The 21,554-nt window shown below is 36.7% G+C and overlaps 1 protein-coding gene across 8 annotated transcripts in view; it reads right to left on the minus strand.

Annotated features, from left to right (window-relative positions):
• ADGRB3 (adhesion G protein-coupled receptor B3) overlaps nucleotides 1–21,554 on the minus strand; it is an 857,936-nt gene that overhangs the window by 470,223 nt on the left and 366,159 nt on the right. For 7 of the 8 annotated variants that reach the window (XM_017345224.4, XM_002714524.6, XM_089333072.1 and 4 more), the window contains 2 exons: nucleotides 17,341–17,442; nucleotides 16,884–16,990 (listed from right to left, as the gene is read on the minus strand). In XM_017345224.4, the coding sequence (XP_017200713.1) occupies nucleotides 16,884–16,990; nucleotides 17,341–17,442 (209 nt within the window). Of the gene's footprint in view, nucleotides 1–16,879; nucleotides 16,991–17,340; nucleotides 17,443–21,554 lie in introns of those variants that run through there. The other variant, XM_089333073.1, reaches the window with a different exon arrangement.

The raw sequence follows: 21,554 nt of genomic DNA on the forward strand, positions 1-21,554 counted from the left end.
GCAGCAGAAGACAGTTCAAGCCCTTGGGCCCCTGCACCCATGTGGGAGACCCAGAAGAAGCTCCTGGCTCCTGGCTTCAGATTGGTCCAGCTCTGGACATTGTGGCCATTTGGAGAGTGAACAAGCGGATGGAAGCTCTTTCTCTCTCTCTGTCTCTCTCTCTCTCTCTCTTTCTCTCTCTCTCTTCTACCTACCTCTGCCTCTCTCTAAATCTGCCTTTCAAATAAATAAATAAATCTTTAAAAAAATGTGTCTACTTCACTAGACGGAGAGTGAAGAACATTTTGAAGACAAATGAAGTTTTAACAGGGTATAGCCTTTAAAATGTCATAAAATTCAGGCTTCAATTTTGTGCTAGTAATATAATTCACATCTGTGATCCTCAGAGCTGCAGAGGACTTAAATTGTTCTCCATGAGACGGCAGCAATGGTTGCCAAGGTAAATAATACCCAATTGCCTCAAGTCAGTCCCTCATCTATTATTCTGGCATCCAACACCTATGCCTGTGAGGGGTCTACCTTGTACAGATCTAACGTATGCTTCTTGTCAAATAAGAGCACCATAATATTCACTTGAATTTTGAAGAATAAAACATTTAGACATATTCTCTGTTTGCAATAAAAAGTTACAGAAGGCACTGGATGGCTCTACTAATCAGAGATAGGAAAGCCAGTGTTCCCAATCTGGGTCAGCATGAAACCCAGTCTGAGTCAGTAATAAATTCACGTCACTGCCATCTGACAGCTGTTTAGCAGCCTAATGTGGAATGAGTTGTTCTCAGTCCTGCGCTTAGCACACAGGTGCCCAGATCACTACATCAGCTTTCACAATTGGCTCTAATTAGCATCCTTTCTGGCACTGTCAGTACAAAGTAACCAGGAAAAACACCTTGTAATATGTTGTCACATTGGTGTAGACTACTCATAACATTTGTACAAATTATAAACACTGTTTGGATAAGATGCATTTCTACATAGACTAATTGAAAAACAATTTCCACTTTCTTGATTTTTCTTTTCACAGCGTGAGCATACTGCAAAAGATTTTTTTTTTTTTACTTTTTGCTTCCTTTTTACTACCTTTTTCTAAAAAGGCAAATTCAACCTTATCTGCTAGACTCACTTTTCTAGATTATGAAGATGATTCCAAATTAGTTTCCTCATCTTAGCTTTGATATAATGTAATTGGCTTTTTTTTTTTTTTTTTGGATAGGCAGAGTTAGACAGTGAGAGAGAGAGAGAGAAAGGTCTTCCTTCCATTGTTTCACCCCCCAAATGGCCACCACAGCCAGCGAGCTGCGCCAATATGAAGCCAGGAGCCAGGTGCTTTCTCCTGGTCTCCCATGCGGGTACAGGACCCATGCACTTGAGCCATCCTCCACTGCCCTCCCGGGCCACAGCAGAGAGCTGGACTGGAAGAGAAGCAACCGAGACATAATCCGGTGCCCCAACTGGGACTAGAACCCGAGGTACTGGCACCGCAGGCAGAGGATTAGCCTAGTGAGCTACTTTAATGGCCTTTAATATAAATTCTGGCTCTCCTCTTTTGTCTGTCTGTTAGCTTAACCCTTTAGTTATTGCTATGATTTTTGAATGGCATCTAATAAGTTTAGTAATTCCCTTTCTCAAAAATATAACCTATTAAATATATTATTCAAATATCGAGTTTGTATATTGATAACTTCCTTTCACCTGCTGTTTTCTCTGTGGTAGAGAAGTAGTAAGTCTAGTTTGAAATATATCTTTCATATTGCAATTTAAACTTTCCAATTACCTACTAAGCATTCTTTCTGGAAATCTTGCTAATATGTTGTCTAAAAATGGATGGAGCCAAAAGACCTGGATTTAAATTGTGGTTCTATCACTTACCACACAAGACCAGTGGACAAATTATTTACCTTTCTTCTAGGATCATTTTATTTGTGTGGGGAAAAACTGGGAAAATGCCACATGAGTGTTATAATGGGTTAATTTAAAGATAGAGGTTAAAAGTGGACATTCAGTAACTGTTACCTCTTCTCCCATCTCCACTTTCAAATTCCTCTAAATATCAGCTTTGCTCATAATGTTTATTGTAATCCCTCCTTTTCTTAATGGACATGAGATGGATCGGGCCCAGGTCTTCAACACTCATCTTCTAGATCACTAATTCTGTCTTCAGCTAGATCTAATTCACTATCCTATTCAATAATTTCAATGACAGTATGTTTCTCTTTTAGAAGTTCTATTTAATTATTTTCACAGTCTTCCATCATTTAACTATTTTCTCTTATCTCTAAATTATTTTAAACAAATATAATTTTTCCCATACTTTCTATTTTTAATTTCTGCTAAATTTGATCCTGAATTTGCTGATTTTCCCTAATGGTGTTTTTGGCTCATGGTATTTGTAATCATAATAAATTCATATTCAGTGGGTTGCACTTACCCTTTGGAAGCCCAAACTCCCTGGTTTGTGAAAGAGTTTGCTTGACAGTAGTTTTGAGTCTCTGGGGGAGGGGACTCATGTTAATTCCATCTGTTCATGGTTCAGATTAGAACTCTCAGTTTTTGAAAGGTAATTTCTTGCTTTTTCCTCCCCCCACATTTTCTAAGAATTATAAATTTCCCAGACACATCCTAGGCCTGGAGGGCATAGGTTTTTCTAGTTTACAATGCCAAAGCAGCAAGACAGGGTCAGTTTGTTGCAGATGGCTTGGTGTGGCATTATGGCTTGTAGAGGAGAGGACATGTCAGTAGCTCCAAGAACTAGAGATTGCATATGATCTGAAACTCCTACAAATTTCCCTTTTCCTTATAGTTCTGAATCACTCCCCTTAATTTTCAGGGCCGATGGGCTTCCCTATCTATGTTTTGGGCTCAGCTGTAACTCAGTTTTTAGAGATAGACACTTGCTTAGTTTATGTATAACTCATTATGATCCATGAAGGACAGCCTGAACCACCCCCTCTTCCACTACTGCTGCATGTACCCTAATACTGACCATTCTGAACTTCTTGGTACTTTACAAACCCTGTTTGCTCCACCATAACTTTAAATGCCACCCTAAACTCTCTAGTTTCCTTTCTCCATCATGAATTCTTTTTAGAAAACTGCAAGCACGATATGATCTCTCCTTTCAAGCTTCATGGAAGTAATCTTGCTCTATCTAACATTATTATAGTGCTTGTGTTCTTATTGTATCCATTCAACTAGATTATAAACCCCTAAAGGGCTTACAGTTTCTTATTCATCTTTGTTTCCCCCTGTAATCTCTGGTATATTCTCTGCTACACAAAGGTATCTTTCCAAAGTGCTTGCAAAATTGAACTGAATCTAAAGAAGAATTTCCTTTATTCTTTTGTGTACTATAACCCTTAAACCTTGACAAAGTAAAAACAGCAGTTCAAGATTATTTAAAATTAAGAAATATATAATACTTGGGAGAACTTTCATATTTCCTGGAAGAATTGCCTTTAAATAATATCCAATTAATATGAACAGGTAAGTGATTTCACAAATTTTAAGCAACTATAATTATAGGTATATAATTATTATATTTACAAAAGAATAACACTGGTAATATATCATTTGTTCAGCGCCTATAATATGACAAGATTAGGACTATGTTTTTCATGAAGTACCTTTTGAATTTTAAAATGACCATTTAAGTGCCATAATTACTCACATTTACAGATGAAGGAGCAGAGACTTTAACATGGTTAAACACAGGCTCCAGTACTGCATAGTGCCTAAGTAATGGTTGTACTGAAATTTAAGTACAGGTAGAATGATTTCAGAATCCATGAACTTATCTACTAAATTTTGAACTCAGTTTTTTGCAGTCCTTTTGTTAGAAAGCATCAAAATTCCTAAATATTTAAAAATCACTCTCAACTATGTTTGAGGAGACATTAAACCTTTTCATATAAAGGAGTACAAAAAACAAACTTGAAGCAATTTACCAGACTATTAAAGTATTGTCAATTGTTTGAGCAGTAGTTATTATTTTGGAATATAATACATACATGCTTTTGAAACCATTTACTAACATCTACAAACGATTTTGTAGGTTGTCTTATTCAAGTAGAGAAGAATGCTCCAAAGGATACATCAAGGACTCTATTTCTTGTGGGTAGTATTTTTAAATTCTGTTCATTTAGTCACTACAGTGTCAAAAAGGTTTTATAATTTAAATAGTACTTTTAAAAATTATAATTATAAGTGATTATGCCTGCTCACATTGCAACACTCTGTGAGCAATTTTGCTGCAAAGGACAAGCCTTAAAAGATTCTGTGTCATTCATATTTAGTACTGTTGACAAGATCAACAGAGAAAGGGGAATAAAAATGAAGTCTAAAAATAGTTGCTCTTCATAGTTCTGGATTAAGCCTCCCTGCTCTATAAATAGAGATGTGGTGAGGGTCATGGTCTAAAGAGTAGGCATGTTTCTGAAATAACCTTATTCATTTCATTTCATGCCACCCACAGCCAGCCACAATTGCCTCTATTGTGTGAATCCAAAAAAAGGTTTATCATAGTTGCTCTGTGCAAATGACACACTTTAAACATCATATATTTATATATAATTTTCAGCAGTAACTCCTACAGTCCATCTGTAAGGTATATTAAAGGTATTCACAGTTCTAAGTGGCTTCAATTAAAGATAATTATACATTAATCTTCTTTTCAGAAAGCAAGAATCTAAGTATACATAATTTGATTTAGTTCAGCATCCTGTTAGTTTTGAAGACCAAAGTCACTCAGTGGATGATAATCTTAAATTATTTACGTATCTATCTGCAGTCTCCAGGAGAGACAGAGAGGACCCTGTATTGAAAAGAAGGTGGCACAGAAGGTAAGTTACAGATTGTGATACTGACACCCCATATGGACCCTGGTTCCTGTCCCAGCTGTTCCACTTCCAATACAGCTCCCCTGCGGATATGTCTGAGACAGCAGCGGAGGATGGCCTAGGTTCTTGGACCCCTGCACCCATGTTGGAGATCCAGAGGAAACTCTGGGTTCCTGGCTTCAGTCTGGCCTAGCCACAACAATTGCAGCCATTTGGGGAGTGAATCAGAGGATGAAAAATCTCTCTCTCTCTCTCTCTCTGTCTCCCTCTTCTGTGTATCTTTTTTTTTTTTTCAAATACATAAATAAATCTTAAAAATTGAAGATATACCTGAAGTTCTAGAACATGAATGTTTCTTATATTTTTCTCTATTTGGTATAAAGAATTTGTGTTCACCTCAGAGTTGACTTGGGCTAGGAGTCCAAATTAGAAAAGGCAACTCATATTTTCACATACAGAAATCTACCAACAACAGATGCTGGCGAGGATGTGGGGAAAAAGGGACACTAACCCACTGTTGGTGGGAATGCAAACTGGTCAAGCCACTATGGAAGTCAGTCTGGAGATTCCTCAGAAACCTGAATATAGCCCTACCGTTCGACCCAGCCATCCCACTCCTTGGAATTTAAATTGACAAACAAAAATGCGGTCTGCACCCTAATGTATATTGCAGCACAATTCACAATAGCCAAGACCTGGAACCAACCTAAATGCCCATCAACGGTAGACTGGATAAAGAAATTATGGGATATGTACTCTTTAGAATACTATACCGCAGTAAGAAACAACGAAATCCAGTCATTTGCAACAAAATGGGGGAATCTGGAACACATCATGCTGAGTGAAATAAGCCAGTCCCAAAGGGACAAATACCATATGTTCGCCCTGATCGGTGACAACTGACTGAACACAAAAAAGGAAACCTGTTGAAGTGAAATGGACACTATGAGAAATGGTGACTTGATCAGCATAGCCCTGACTGTTAATGAACAACTTAATACATTATCCCTCTTAGTAGTTTTTTTTTTTTGTCTGTTCTACTTAATATGACTGGTTTAATTCTGTAATTAATACACAGTTATTCTTAAGTGTTGAAATTTAACTGAAATGTGATCCCTGTTAAACGTAAGAGTGGGAATAAGAGAGGGAAGAGATGTACAATTTGGGACATGCTCAAGCTGACTTGCCCCAAATGGTAGCGTTAGAAACAAACCAGGGGACTCCAATTTAATCCTATCAAAGTGGCACGTACCAATGCCATCTCACTAGTCCAAGTGATCAATTTCAGTTCATAATTGATCATAATGAAAGGACTAAGAGTCAAAGGGAGCACATAAACAAGTCTAGTACCTGCTAATACTAACCGATAGAATAAATAAAGGGGAGAGTGATCCAACATGGGAAGCGAGATACTCAGCAGACTCATAGAATGGCGGATGTCCTAAACAGCACTCTGGCCTCAGAATCAGCCCTAAAGGCATTCCGATCTGGCTGAAAAGCCCATGAGAGTATTTCAGGCATGGAAAGCCAAGACACTCTGGCAAAAAAAAAAAAAAAAAAAAAAAAAAAAAACCAAAACAAAAACAAAAAAACAAAACCTAAATGAAAGATCTCTTTGAGTGAGATCCCAGTGGAAAGAACAGGTCTTCAAAGAAGGAGGTACCTTTCTCTGAAGGGAGGAGAGAACCTCCACTTTGAATATGACCTTGTCTGAACAAGATAAGAGTTGGAGAACTCAAGGGGCTTCCATAGCCTTGGAAACTCATGACTGGTGCATAGGGGGATTACTGATGCCATAAACAGGAGTGTCAATTTGTAAAGTCAACAACAGGAGTCACTGTGCACTTACTCCTCATGTAGGATCTCTGTCCTTAATGTGCTGTACATTGAGACTTAATGCTATAACAAGTACTCAAACAGTATATTTCACTTTGTGTTTCTATGGGGGTGCAAACTGTTGAAATCTTTACTTAATGTATACTAAACTGATCTTCTGTTAAAAAAAAAAAAAAAGAAGAAGAAGAAATTATCAATTCCCAACTTGACTCTCACTGGGATTAAACATGACAATAGGTCTGATCTGATTACATCATCATTTAAAAAATCATCTATTATTTTTCACTTTATGTTTCTGTGTGGGAGCAAACTGTTGAAATCTTTACTTAATGTATGCTAAACTGATCTTCTGTATATAAAGAGAATCGAAAATGAATTCTTGATGTGAATAGAAGGGGAGAGGGTGTGGGAGAGGGGAGGGTTGCGGGTGGGAGGGACGTTATGGGGGGGAAGCCATTGTAATCCATAAGCCATATTTTGGAAATTTATATTCATTAAATAAAAGTTAAAAAAAAATCTTAAAAAAAAAGACATATAAAATCAGCAAGATATCATGCAGACACTTCAAAAAAGCCATGGAAAAATGGACTTAAAAGAACTATGTTTTGATACAGAACATTTTTGAAAAATGTGATTTCTTATAATATGCATTTTCCATGAAATTTTTGAGTAAAAAAAATTATTTGATGAGTGTTTACACCCAAATAAATTTATCTTCAATTCCTCTTTCCCTGAAAAAAAAAAAGATTTAGACAAGAATTTTTCTGCAAAAAAACCACTTATATGACTTGTCTTATGGTTTGAATGGCATTTGGCCAACCAGGCATTAAAATTCCAGTTTTTTTTTGTCTGTGAGATCTCTGAAATCAGAGATGGGATGGCAGGGATTTGAAGATTTTTAGTTATTTTTAGAAGAATAAACTGATTCATCAAGAAAACCAAGTTAAGTATGAAGCGTATAAAATCTCTAAGTTTCCAAAGTGAGAATGCAAGGAAAGTATATTTAACTATCCAGAGGAAACTGAAGAAGCTTCAATTTAGAAGTTTATGGCTAGAATTTGACAAAAGCACAATTCTTGAGCAAAAGGCATATGTAAATTAGATTGCTATTCTGAACACCAAATAAATCCAGATGTTTTCATCAATATTTAGAGTCATAGGATAGAACTAGGGTATGCTCTATGAGCTCAAAGCAGGATAGTGGTCACAAGATTTCAGGAACCCCCTAGTGGGAAGCATGGCACTAAGTAACTTAGCATTTCTCTAAAGCTTTCTCAATTCTATTTCTATTACTTAAGTTTTCTAATTTTAGTGACAGTGCATCAGCCAGAGTAGAAAGGTCATACTCTGACAACAAACTACTCCAAAATCTCAGTGCCTGAAAACAACAACCAACACCATTAGAGAGGCTCTGTTCTTCATGGTCATTCAGTGGCTTGAGATGATGTATGTTAATAGATCTTGCACTGGCTCTGACATCTTCAGGCCTGACATGAAAAAGATCACTTCCCATACACAATCACCAGACTACATGGGTACACCTGGCTTCCAGGGGCTGAAGGGGTCCAGTCTGCTCGGTGTGCCCAGGAGAGGAAAATCAGAATCAACTAGTACACTATGCCTTAGGATGGTAAGGAGGTAAAGTCACTTTACATCTTCAAGCCCCTAGCTGACTCCTTTAATTCTTTCAACAAAATTCCAACCCTTAATAAAATCTATTACAGTGTATCTCAATTTTTTTCATGTGCATATGAATCACAAAGGGAACTTTTCAAAATGTGGTTTCTAATTAAGCAGGTTTAGTACAAGGTCTGAGATTCTACATTTATCATAAGCTTTTGGGTACTGGTAATTCTTCTGGTCCTCAAAACAAAAACAAAAACAAAAAGAAAGAAAGAAAACATTTAAACATTTAGAATAGCAGGGCTCTAATAAGTGCCTTCTTTGTACCTGTATCCAAGTAGCCCAATATTGCTGAAGAGAAATCACAACGAAACTGGCTCTACTGTAAATTCCTTATTTCAAACCAGATTGTACTTAAGGCAGCCTCGTAATCCTATTATAATTCTCAAATAGGCTTATTTTGAACATCCTGGGAATGACTATTTCACACATTTTCATCTCCCCTGAAGACACACATCTCCTCTTAAATCCTCACTTTTAGCTAATGATTCTGCATCATACTTAGTGGAGAAAAGAGAGTCCATCACATGAAAAAACCCATAATCCTTTATACACAAAACCCACTAAGCTGCTTTCCCTGTGTTCATCTTCTCCATCTTTTTTTGCTCTTCCTAGAAAAAAATGGAATAACTATCTTCTCTACCAAAATTATTTTTTTTACTTTTTCTATAGATCTTGGCTGCTTGTGACTTCTTGAATCTTCCTTAATTTTCTTGTTCATTAAATTCTGCTTTTTTTCTTTCTATTGGATCATTTCTTTGAAAATAGAATAATTCTATTCATTGTTTCAGAAGTCTTCTTTTTTGCAGGCTTCTTCTGAGCCTTTTAGCACTCAAGCCCAGCCCCTAGTCAATATGAAAATTTCACCTCAGAGCTTGGTAAAAAGGGGGCTCAACCTCTGTCTTTAGATTTACAGTCTAATGCTTACTCAGCCATTTTAGCCCTACTTACGTTCATTAATCGTTGATTATTCTCTACCAACCACAGACATTGGTACTCCATACCTCCTATTCGGAGCCTGAGCTGGAATGGTAGGATATTCAAATACTCCTCAATTAAAATAAAACAGTTCAAAAATCTGCTTTGACCTTCTTTCTCCTTTTAACTACTCACTCAGTCTCCTGCTCTCAATCACCATCACAATGTAGAAAGCGATGACCACGTGGCCTTTCCTCACTTCCTCATCTCCGATTCTTTGTGGTGGTGACTATGAAAATTATTTCCTGTCCAGGAGTTTGATGCTGAAGTCTGACACTCATATTCAATTATCCTCTTCATATTGAATAAAAACAACCCTTTCAAACTCAAATCCCACCTGTGCCAAGCTAGCCCTCTTGGTCTTGCCTTCCACATCTCAGAAAATAACATCACAGAGCACGAAATGTGACCACTGAAGCTTCATAAAGATACCATCAGCTTTCACATGGTTACTGCAGCAGGCTTCACAGCTCTCAGCTCTGCCACCCTATAGCCTATTCTTCAGAACAGTGAAGACCCCTTTAATTAGATTAAATCACATCACTCCTCTACTCCCAGTGGCTTCCCTTCACACTTACAGCAAAATCCTAACACCTAGAAAAGGCTTTATGGTGAAGTCCAAATCCTTCCCCACCTAGCTCTTCAGCCTTCATCTTAATTATTCCCTCGGGCCAGTGAGCCTTTTTTCACTTCCTTAAATACCTCCAGATCTTTCTATATCAATTCCCTCTAAATAAACGTTCTTTCATTTCCTTGACAAACTCACCCTATTCAGCCTTTGCATTTTTAGACCTATACATCTCTCAAATTACAATATCAAATGTCACTTATTCATAGAAACTTCACTGATTTTCTTATGTAAAATAGTCCCCAAACATCATTGCCCATGTTGATGCTTGCTAATTTCCCCTAATATATCACAATCTGTTAACTGTTATGTCTTTTTTTTTACATTTACTTTATTTTGTATTTGTGTGTGTGTACTCCCAGGTTCTTAGTAGTGTGTTTAGCACGTTATCAAATCTCAGTGAACATTTGTAGAATGATTTAAAGGGTAGAAAAGAAAGAAGACCACAGCATATTTTACTTTGTAATATTTTTTCTCTAGTATTAGTCTCAATATAATTCTCTGCATAATTATATTCTATTAAAATAATTCTATGACTAATTTTCAATTCAGTGAATTTCAATGTTTAATATTAACTTTTAGCATTTCTTCCTCAATTCACATTAATTCCATAATCTGGGAGGAGCCTGAAAATATTTTGGATTTGTATAGAAAAAAAAAGTACAACATAATAAGAATAAAAAAAGGTAAAATTTGGGACTGGTGTTGTGGAGTAGTTTGTAAAGCCGCCACCTGTGGCGCAGGGATCCCATATGGGTGCCAGTTCAAGTCGAGGCCGCTCCATTTCTGATCCAGCTCCCTGCCAAAGTTCTTGGGAAAGCAGCAGAAAAGTCTCCTGCCCGTGAGTCCATATGGGAAACCCAGATGAAGCCCCTGGCTCTGGACTTTGGTCTGGCCCAGCCCTGGCCATTGTGGCCATTTGGGGAGTGAACCAGCAGATGGAAGACTCCTTTCTCTCTTCATCTGCCTCTCCTTCTCTGTAATTCTGCCTTTCAAATAAATAAATAAATCTTTAAAAAAGAAGTCAAATTCATATAAGAGGCATTTCATTGATATATCTATATAGTAGATGTCTTTTAAATTTCCCAGGATGTACAATTGTATGTGCTCAAACATGCTTTTTTTTTCCCTGTAAGACAGCTGAAATTCACTGGTTTAGTATAACCTCTAATTCTTATAAGAAAATGCTCTTCCTATACAACTAGAAACCACAGAAATTATAAATCACACTTTTAAGGACACCAGAGAAACATGGAAGCATTGAGAATGAAAGAAACTAATTTCCAGAAAGCCAAGATGCCTTCTGAAGCAAATCAAAATTCTCAACCATTTTTCCATCTCTTGGGAAGGTTTGTTAAATCTGGAAAACACTTGCAAGGCAGGTACGGTCCATGCAGAAACTTTGAGGGTAGGAGACAGACTATTGCTGTTTGTTTGCCAAGGGCTGGAGAATTACATTGGACATTGGAGGGACCCTAAATGTTTGGATGGGATGTTACCCCATAAGATGGCTTTTGATTTTTTGGCCTGTGTAGGAAGCTTAGGAGTTAGGGTGAAAACTGCTCAAATGCAGAGTATTATTTTCCTTATTCTTGTAAGAACTTCGGACACAAATGCCTACTGAAGGAGTAGTTCAACCTTAAGCACCAAGATCTGAAGTTACTGAGGGAGAAAAGCTAGATCACTGAGCTAGGAATGACTGAAGGGCAGAGCGGAATCTTCCACAGTTTCTCAATGCTGATGGGATGGGCACAGAAAAGCTTTCCATTCAAAGCCTATCTGAGGCACAGTGGAGGAAAGGGGGCTAAGTAGATGTACTTTTACCCAAATATAAAAGTGCCCTGTCACCTATCAATTCCAATCTTCAGTGTATGTGAATAACCAAGGAAAAAATGATGCTTTCTGGTGAACATTAACATGGTCTTGAGACTATATTTCTTTTATACCATGTCTGATATTCCATTAAAAACTATTAGATATTAAAGAGGCAAGAAGATATGACTGATAATTGAAAAGAAAAAAGAATGAACTCAGAGGAAGATAAATATTAGACTTAGCTGATAATGAACTTTGCGTTACTACGGCTTAACTGCTAAAGAAAATATGAGAAAAAAATGACAAAATAAACTATTCATTTTTCAATGGAAAATCTCTAAAACTTAGCATTTTATTTTAATTTTTTAAAGATTTATTTACTTATTTGAGAGTCAGAGTTACAGAGAGAGAGGAACAAAGAGAGAGAGAGAGAGAGAGAGAGAGATCTTTCAAATGGTTCACTTCACAAATGGCCACAACGGTCTGAGCTGGGCCAATCCAAAGCCAGGGGCCAGGAACTTCTTTCCAGCCTCCCATATGTGTTCAGGGGCTCAAGTACTTGGGCCATCTCTCACCATTTTCCCAAGTGCATTAGTAAGGAGCTGGATCTGAAGTGGAACAGCCAGGACTCAAACCAGGATGTGGCTTTACCTGCTACATCACAACATAGGCCTCAAAAGTTGTAACTTAGTTAAAATTTAAAATTTAATTACAGAGTTCAACCAATGGTACTAGAACAAAAAAATACTAAAATGGATAAAGTATTACATTGTACATCAACCGTCAGGTCAAGAGCTGATCAAGTCACTGTTTCTCATAGTGTCCATTTCATTTCAACAAGTTTCCCTTTTGGTGCTCAGTTAGTGTATGATCAGAGTCGGTGAACTCAGGGGGCTTCCATAGCCTTGGCAGCTCATGACAAGAGCCTAGGGTGATTACTGAGGCCATAAACAAGAGTGTCAATTTGTTAAGTCAACAACAGGAGTCACTGTGCACTTACTCCTCATGTAGGATCTTTGTCCTTAGTGTGCTGTACATTGAGATTTAATGCTATAACTAGTACTCAAACAGTATTTTCACTTTATGTTTCTGTGTGGGAGCAAACTGGGGGTAGCATTGAGGTACAGCAGGTTAACCCCTTGCCTAAGACATTGGCATCCCTATAATGGAACACTGGTTCAAGTTCTGGCTGCTTTCATTCTGATCCAGCTCCCTAAATACTTGGGCTACTGCCACCCATGTAGGAGACCCAGATACGGCTCCAAGATCCTGGCTTTAGCCTTACCAAGTACCAGCTGTCAAGGCCTTTTAGGGAGTGAACCAGTAGATGGAATGTCTGTCTGTCTGTCACTCTCTCTTCCCCTCCCTTTAAATTAAAGATATCTTTTAAAACCCAATAATAAAAACCTTTAAAACAGTGAAATACAGATTCTAATGCAGAAATCAGTGAACTATAACCTATGGGTCATATCTAATCCATTGCCTGTTTTCTATAAAATTTTTTCTGGAACAGCTTTGTTGAGCTGTTCTTGCACTAATATGTCATGTAAAGTCTAAAATATTTACTATTTTGTCCTTGCAAAAACAGTTTTCTAGACTTGCTCTAGACCTGTAATTAAACATACAAAGTTAAAACAGTTGAAAAAGCTTAAAATTTGTAATTGTGGAGTTGAATTCAGATCTCAAAACTTTTAACACATTGTTATGATAAAATTAAGAGGCTTCTGGTCATTTTAAAGGAAGAAATGCCCTTTAACTTTCCTTGGCATTGTTCAATTTTTATAATGACTATTTGACTTCAGGGAGTGAAGATGTTTGACAATCATTTGGAGCTTGGTAACAAGAATAAAAAGGCAGTAAATGCTATGTATTGGATAGTTACAAAAAAGGTGTCCATCTTATTTCATGAGAGGGCCATGTTATTAGAAATACATTTGGATCAGCCGGCACTGCAGCTCACTTGGCTAATCCTCCACCTGAGGCGCCGGCACCCTGGGTTCTAGTCCCAGTTGGGGTGCCAGTTCTGTCCCGGTTCCTCCTCTTCCAGTCCAGCTCTCTGCTGTGGCCCGGGAAGGTAGTGGAGGATGGCCCAGGTACTTGGGTCCTGCACCCGCATGGGAGACCGGGAGGAAGCACCTGGCTCCTGGCTTTGGATCAGCGCAGCGTGCCGGCTGCAGCGGCCATTTGGGGAGTGAACCAACGGAAGGAAGACCTTTCTCTCTGTCTCTCTCTCTCACTGTCTAACTCTGCCTGTCAAAAAAAAAAAAATACATTTGGATCACACATAGTTGTAACAATCCTAAACATAAAAGTATTTGAAAAAACTCTGTGTTAGTGCTGAACATGTATAGACGCTGTACCTCTAAACAATACAACAAACTATTTACATAGCACCAACAATATGCTGGATGTAACAGGTAATCTAGAGATTACTTAAGGTGTATTGGATGATATGCTTAGGTTATACATAAATAGCATTCTATTAACATAAGGGATTTGAGCATCTTCAATTCTGGAACCACATGGCCAAGGCTGCTGGTGGTGGTGGTGGTGGCAGTGGGGAGTGGAGTCCTGGAATCAGTCCCTGGCAGATGCTTACGTAAGATCACACAAACATGTGAGTGCCAAATCAACTTTGTAATTATTAATAACAAATTATTGAATGTGTATAGCCTGCTAACAATTAATTCTATTTTAATTGGTCTTGGGGAGCTTCCTCGTATATAAGAATTTGCATGCGAGTATAATGTTCAGCTGGGATTAAGAACTAGCTTTTCACTGTTTCCCCCTCATTTGCCGTCTTGTAGCCATACTGTATTACATAAAATTTGCCGAACTTTTATTTCTCAGGCTCACTCACCCTCCGTTAATTGGTGAGTTTTTGAAAACTAAAATCCTCTGCTTGTTGCCCTGACCAGCTGGACCTTGAACTGGTATCTTTGTCCTTTAATTAGTCATTTAAGAAACAGTAAGACTTACATACTTTTTGGCTTAATAAATATTTGATGTAAACAAAAATATGACTATTGTTTTTCTGTTTCTTCTAGATAAGATGCAGTAATAAAAGGAACTACCATTTTTATGCAATGAGGCAGTAGCTAGAAATGTAGGAAATGTGAGGTGCTTTGTTGCAAAGGAGCAAAATTCAACTGGGAATAGAGAGTGTGGGGAAAAGTAAAGCAAATCTATTCTCCCACTCTCTATCTTTTCCTTTTTTCAGTCTCTTGGTCTCTAGCTTTTCTGTTTCCTCATTCACGAAGACATTAATGTCTCATAGTTATACATCCTTTTACAATTTACAAACATTTATGGTATCTCATCTGTTCCTTCTGCAAAACTTAGATGCTAACATGATGGTACCATTTCCATTTTGTAAACATCAAACTAAGACTTGAGTGAAATAATATGACTTTTCTTAAGGATATGCAACCAGAAAATACTGCCCCCAGCACCAGAGCTAGGGAAGATGATTTCAAACCCACAGACTTATTTCAGGAGGTTGTATGACATTCAGAAAAGAGATTAAGCTTTGGAAAACAAAAACCTGTGCTTGTGTGTAACCTTCACTTTTACCTCTCTTAAGTGGACTACTGCCATACAGATTTTGTTTCTGGGCAAACTGAGGGAGGAATATCCACGTTACAGGTTTGTGAGAATTGGAGTTTATTTATAAAAGTGCCTCATCAAGTTCTCGGTACTTGTAGGAGCTGAACTCATAGATAATGCTTTTGATTTTACAAGATTACTTACCAAACCAACAGGTATGGACATTGGCTGTCAAACTACTGACTTAATGGCTTCTAGGGGATTCATAATTTGAGATTTAATTTCTTCTATATCATGGAGAGAATCTGTCCCTATTATTAGATGTCCTGTACTTATAGAATGCAAAGTCATTTATGTATTTCTGTATAAAACATTGAATTTAGAAAGTAAAAAAGAAATTCTGCAAGAAAAGTAAAGTTATTCATTCTTAACAAATTTTTAAGGATTGGCTTATAATTTACTTAATCTATGCAATTATTCCCATTCATTACTATGAAAAAATTAGAATTGAATATGAATTACAAACAACAAAGTCTAATATCTAAAATTTGGGAAAATAAAATTCATAAAAATTAATTCATTAAAGTTCTTATATTTAATTCTGAATTACAATGGTCTGAGTTACTTCTAGCAATTTAGAAGTAATATTCCATTTTTGTTATAAAACTATGCAATGTTTCTTGCCATTGTATCTATATACATGTTTGTGTGTGTGTGTGTGTGTATATATATATATGCATGCAAACACAAATAAAGATCTGCAAACCAAAAACTACCTAATACCTTTATTTACAAAGTCAGTAATCGAATTGATGATTATTTGACCACTCAAGAAATACATATCTGTATTCATATTTGTTTTCAATCTTTATATAATATATAAATATAAAACATTTAAACATTAAAAAATATATACTTATAACAGAAGTAGGACTGTGTATAGTAAAATAATCATCAGTTACTGATAGGCACATTAATATATATGCGTATATATACACACCCATATATGACAGAAGTAAGGCTGTATGTAGTTAATATCCATCAACTCAATTACTGATTTGCTATGTATACATATTTGACAGTATTTGGTTTTCAGGTTTTTTTTTTTTTAATGCTTCAATATCAAACTTCAGGAAGGAATTTGTTAATCTGTTACCTGTGACACAGCTTCAGCATTTTTTCCTACTGAAAGGTTAATGAATTTCATTTAAAAATGAATGGCATTTTGATGTAAGTCAAATCATGATCTATAGTAAGTGAATCATAATATATAATTTAACTCTGATACATAAAACTGAATAACAGATTTTGCTCAGGTCTTTCCCCCATAAAACAAAGATTTCTTTCATTTAGATATCAGGTTCCATAAAAATCCAAGGGCCTAAGAACAAACAATTTAGCCCTGACTTATAAAAATAAGCTATCTATCACCGTTCATTTTCCTTTAGATATTTTTTCACAGATTTTGCTGAATAGATTGTACAGCAGAAGGTTAAATTCTCACACAGTAATCGTTAACAAAAAATAAACAGAGCAAGTACTAAAGCTGGCTTTGCACCTACTGAATGCTGCAAGTGTCTGTACTCATTTGATATGCATCTTGCAAAGCTCGGCTGTTCCCAGAAGGCCACTCCATGAAGACTGAGAGAGCAGCGTCTGCTAGTGGTGCCTGTGTGTCACAAAGAACAGAAAAAAGCTTTATAACAGGGATGCTTAAAGGCATCACATAATTAGGCTAAAAATTGGGATTATACATGTTTGCTTTCAAAAAACATGCACATAAAATTATAATTTTGATGATTTCTATAATATATATTAGTCACACTAAGAAATCATCGGCAATATTTTCTAGGTCCCTTCATTGGCTTCATTATGGAAATTTCACTAAAATTATTTCATTAAGTGCTTATTCAAAGACTTATTTATGGATATAGGAGAAAAAGCATGACTTCACAAACATAGCACATTGTTCTTGGATGGAAATTATCATCTGGATTTGGGTGGCTTATTCTACTGTACCTGTGGCATTCAGTGGGCATTGATTAAATGCAAAGTCGCCTGCTGGAGTCCTTTTCCACACCATAGACATCAGGTAATCCTCTGGGCATATTTCATAAGGTGCTGCAATTTAAAACAGAGAGAACTGAATGACAGCTGTGTTTACTTTTCAAAATATTGGCAATAAACAATCCTCAAATGCAGCACTCTAACTGCAGAGCTCTTCCATTTTCTTTAAAGTATATTGTTTATTGAAATGTTAAGAGATATTTTCATAATCAAAAACTCAAGGTATTATTTCAGTATCTACAAAATCTTCATACAAATGTAATTTCTTTTGAAACTACTCACTGTAAACTTTTTTTTTTAAAGAAACAATTTGGATTTGTCTATATATTGAAGCCACTCAAGAATATCAGTCCCAAATCCCTCCAATATTAATAATGTTTTGCATTGTGTACAGTATAATTAATAGAATTATTAATTATAAATGTTAGGGATAAATATTCCTAAAGAGCAAATATATATCTTTAACCAAAATTCTTCAACCAAGAGCAATGATGTTAAGAAATTGATTTGATCTTTTTGTTTTATTATTTTCAGAGTCTGAATTTAATTACTAATCAAGAAAACTGGAAGAAATTTTAATAATAATGGACACATAAATAACATGACATAATAAAAACCAAATCATCATGAAAGGAGATTTATCTGTATTGTGTTAAGTCTAACATATTGCTCCTAAATGAAGGCCTTCAATAAAAGTCTCTTCTCTAGACATGTACTTTTTACATACACGTCATTTATGGTCCATGCACTTTATCACTTTCCTGGGATCTTGTTTGTGTTTTTTTATCTCTGTATCACCTGCACCTAAAGTGTGGCTAGCACAAGGGACTTGCAGAAAATTGAATGAATGCTTCAATGATTACATAGTTACATAAATGCTTTATAAATAATAAGTCATTTATATAACACTTATTACCTTGTATAATAAAATAATACCTTGTAATAATAATTTATAAGGCATCTAAATAAAATAAGTAAATGATAAAGTACCTAAATAAGTCCATGATGTCTTCTTTTAGAAATACTGTGGTATTTAATCTGTGATCATGATAATTCTACTGCTACCAATACTACTTCTGAATTTATGAACTCATCAGGTAACATTGTTTTTATTAGTAGGTAAAAAATGCAACTGGACACACTGAACTTGAACTAAAATTTCTCTTATAATTACCAAGAGAAGATGAATGATTTACACAGGTGGGCATTTTAGAGCTGAAAGTATAATCATTCCATACCTTGACTTTCCTTTTTACAGGTGAGAGTACCAAAGCCCTCGAAGAGCCTACTCTAAGGTGTCAGAGCCAGGGCAGGTACAGGCAGGACTGGATCCTGGAATCCTGACTTCTCAGTATCTTCTTTTTGACTTCCCACATATCTTGTTTATTACTTTAAACTGTTCAAGATAGTTTTCTCCCTCTGAGTTAATGTGTGTGTGTGTGTGTGTGTGTATACATAGATAGATAGATATAAATATATATAACCCCCTGCAGTCTCATTAAAAGACATATGTGACTATTTCCAAATCATGGACTCTTTGCTTGATGAATGGTTCAACAGCTGAGTTAATTTTCACTAGCTTCATTTTTCATAAGATGCTTCTTATTCATCTTACCAATGATCTCCCACCAGACATAAGGAGTTCATCTTAATATTCACTTATCAGATCTTCCCTGCAGAACTTTATACCTTGAGATTTCCCTCCTTAAAAATACTTTCTATAGGGTTCTAGAAACACATTATCTCTCAGGCCTTCACCAAGACCTTGAGCCATTCTTTGTCTCATTCTTTGTGTCTTTTATAGCATCATTCTTACATTATCCTTTCCTTATGCTTCCTTAGATAATTTTAAACATATTAATAATAGTAATAGCAATAATATTTACATTCATTGGGTCCTAACATACACAGACTCTATTAATTTCCCTCAACTCTCAGTTAGACATGACAGCTATCCTTATTTGGCAGAAAAGAAATAGAGGCACAGAGAGGTGAATTAACTTTTCCCTTATGAATTCCAAACTTTATCACTTGTACAATCAAGAGGATAAAGAAAGTGCAAACGGGGCATATTGCATGGGAAAAGCTCACCTATCCAGGTGCCCAACTGTCCCCTCCCTATTTGAGAGCTAACCCACAACTTCCTGGCCCCTTCAATACACCTGTCTGTTAAACACAGCAGGAGCTCTGTCTGTGGGTTGTCAAGAGCCCTTTCTGAGACCCGAGAGTTCATTTTGTTATTAGGACTGGCCTGGGAATGATAGTTATAAATAGGAGTAGAGTCATAATCATAAATCAAACATATAAAATGAGCAAACAAAACTCATTACAAAAAAGATGTACAACTAAAGTGAGGGGAGAGGCAGCCTCGGTGCAGGACTCTCTCACCCAGTATCTCAAAAACAAAACCAGCCGAAGAATAAACTAACGGATGCAGCAGTCACTATCAGTCAAGTACTCATAAACCACTAACTCCCACATTGGTTGCAGAAGTTAGCAAGCTGGGAGACACTTCACTATCTGTGGTGTCTGTCCCCCATCCCAATGAAAATCGTGTACCTGGTCCTGCTGCCCCAATCAGCAACCCACTCAGGGGCCATGATTTCCAACGAAGTAAAGGGAGAGACAATAATATCAGGAAGAAAAGCCAAAGTCCAGAGATAAGACAGTGGTGATGAAGTCACTGCTATGGAACAAGATCATGCTCAGATTAATGCCAATGAAGTGGAAGCAGTGTAGAAGAAGAAAAGTTAGTAAATGTGGGAGTCCCAGGGAGAATTCAATCAGCTGGCTACTGATCTCACACTCTAGCTTGTTGTAGTATAGTTACTTCCTTTACTGACAGCTATGATTTAGAAACATAAATATACTTTGGATCAGTTGGCTGTCTTGGGTTTTAGATTGCAGAGCAAGCGGCTGACTAGCAGTTTTTACACGGCTAGTTCAAAGTAATCTCAAAGTCAGGCTACCCACATGTCTGCTCCCACCATTTTTCTCCATAATGCTGCTTGTTTCCTGTATTATATTTCCAAACTATGATAATAATGCCCTAGTCTTGTTCCATCAAATCTATCTTCTACTCACTATTCTCTTCTTCTTAACCTTCTTTAATTCTATCTCTACTGTCCTGTTTGAATTAGAGAATGACCTCATCAGTACATTCACATATTTACCTAACAAATGCTACATACCATTCTGGAGAAAGTCAATGGTGCATAATAATAGCAGTCTTTCTTGTGCTGCTTTTAGACAAATGGAGGAGGCAGAGGTCAAACAACTGAACACACAACTACGTGGGTACAATTCTGATAAGCACTTCAAAAAGAAGTAGAGTGTGGTGTTTCAATCTAAAATTTGAAGGAGTATGGAAGATTTCCTGGCATATTTTTAACTGAGATTGGTAGTGTGAGGTGCAGTTAAGTGATGCAGGAAGAGAGAATAGTGTGTGAAAGGCCTTGAAGCAAGGCAGATCTTGGGCACTGAGGACAGTGGAGCTGGGATGAGAAGTTTGTGGAGTAATGGCCTTGAGACAGGCCAAGAATGAGCAGCCACTACAGCTCTAAACAAGGTTTGATGTGATCCAATTTCTAATTTGAAGAGTCAGTTTGCCTTCTGTAGGCAGAACAGATAAAAGCAAAACCATTGAGAAGGCTAATACAGTGCTTCAGACCTGAAATGATGGTGGCTTTAGGGAGGGCAGTTGGACTAAAGACAAAATAGACACAAGATGCATTTTCCTTGTGGACTGAATAAGGTGAGGGAATGAAGGAGACAAAAGGATCAAACATGATGCCTGTTTTCTGAGCTGAAGAATCGGGCATAAAATCATGCCATTCTGCTGCATCTTCACCCTTAATCCAATTTTTATGCCTCATCAACAGAGCAATCTCTAAAATGAAGTTTAATCCCATAATTTGCTGCTTAAAACCTTCCCATGGTTCTTCAGTCCTGACAGGATAAAGATAATTATGCTCAGTGTGATGAAAAAAGCCCTTGTAGCAAGCCCTAACCTACCCTTCTCATCAAAGCTCATATTTAGTCGCTGATTCATCAGTCACACAAAATTAACTGCCATCTCCCAAATGGTCCACACATCCATACTTACCTGTCTTTGGAAAAGTTGTAGCTTCTACTTAAAATACTCTCTTCCTTCATTTTTCTGGGTA

Source organism: Oryctolagus cuniculus, chromosome 5 (genome assembly GCF_051225735.1).
Source record: "Oryctolagus cuniculus isolate XC-2025 breed Fujian yellow rabbit chromosome 5, ASM5122573v1, whole genome shotgun sequence".
Taxonomy (NCBI): domain Eukaryota; kingdom Metazoa; phylum Chordata; class Mammalia; order Lagomorpha; family Leporidae; genus Oryctolagus; species Oryctolagus cuniculus.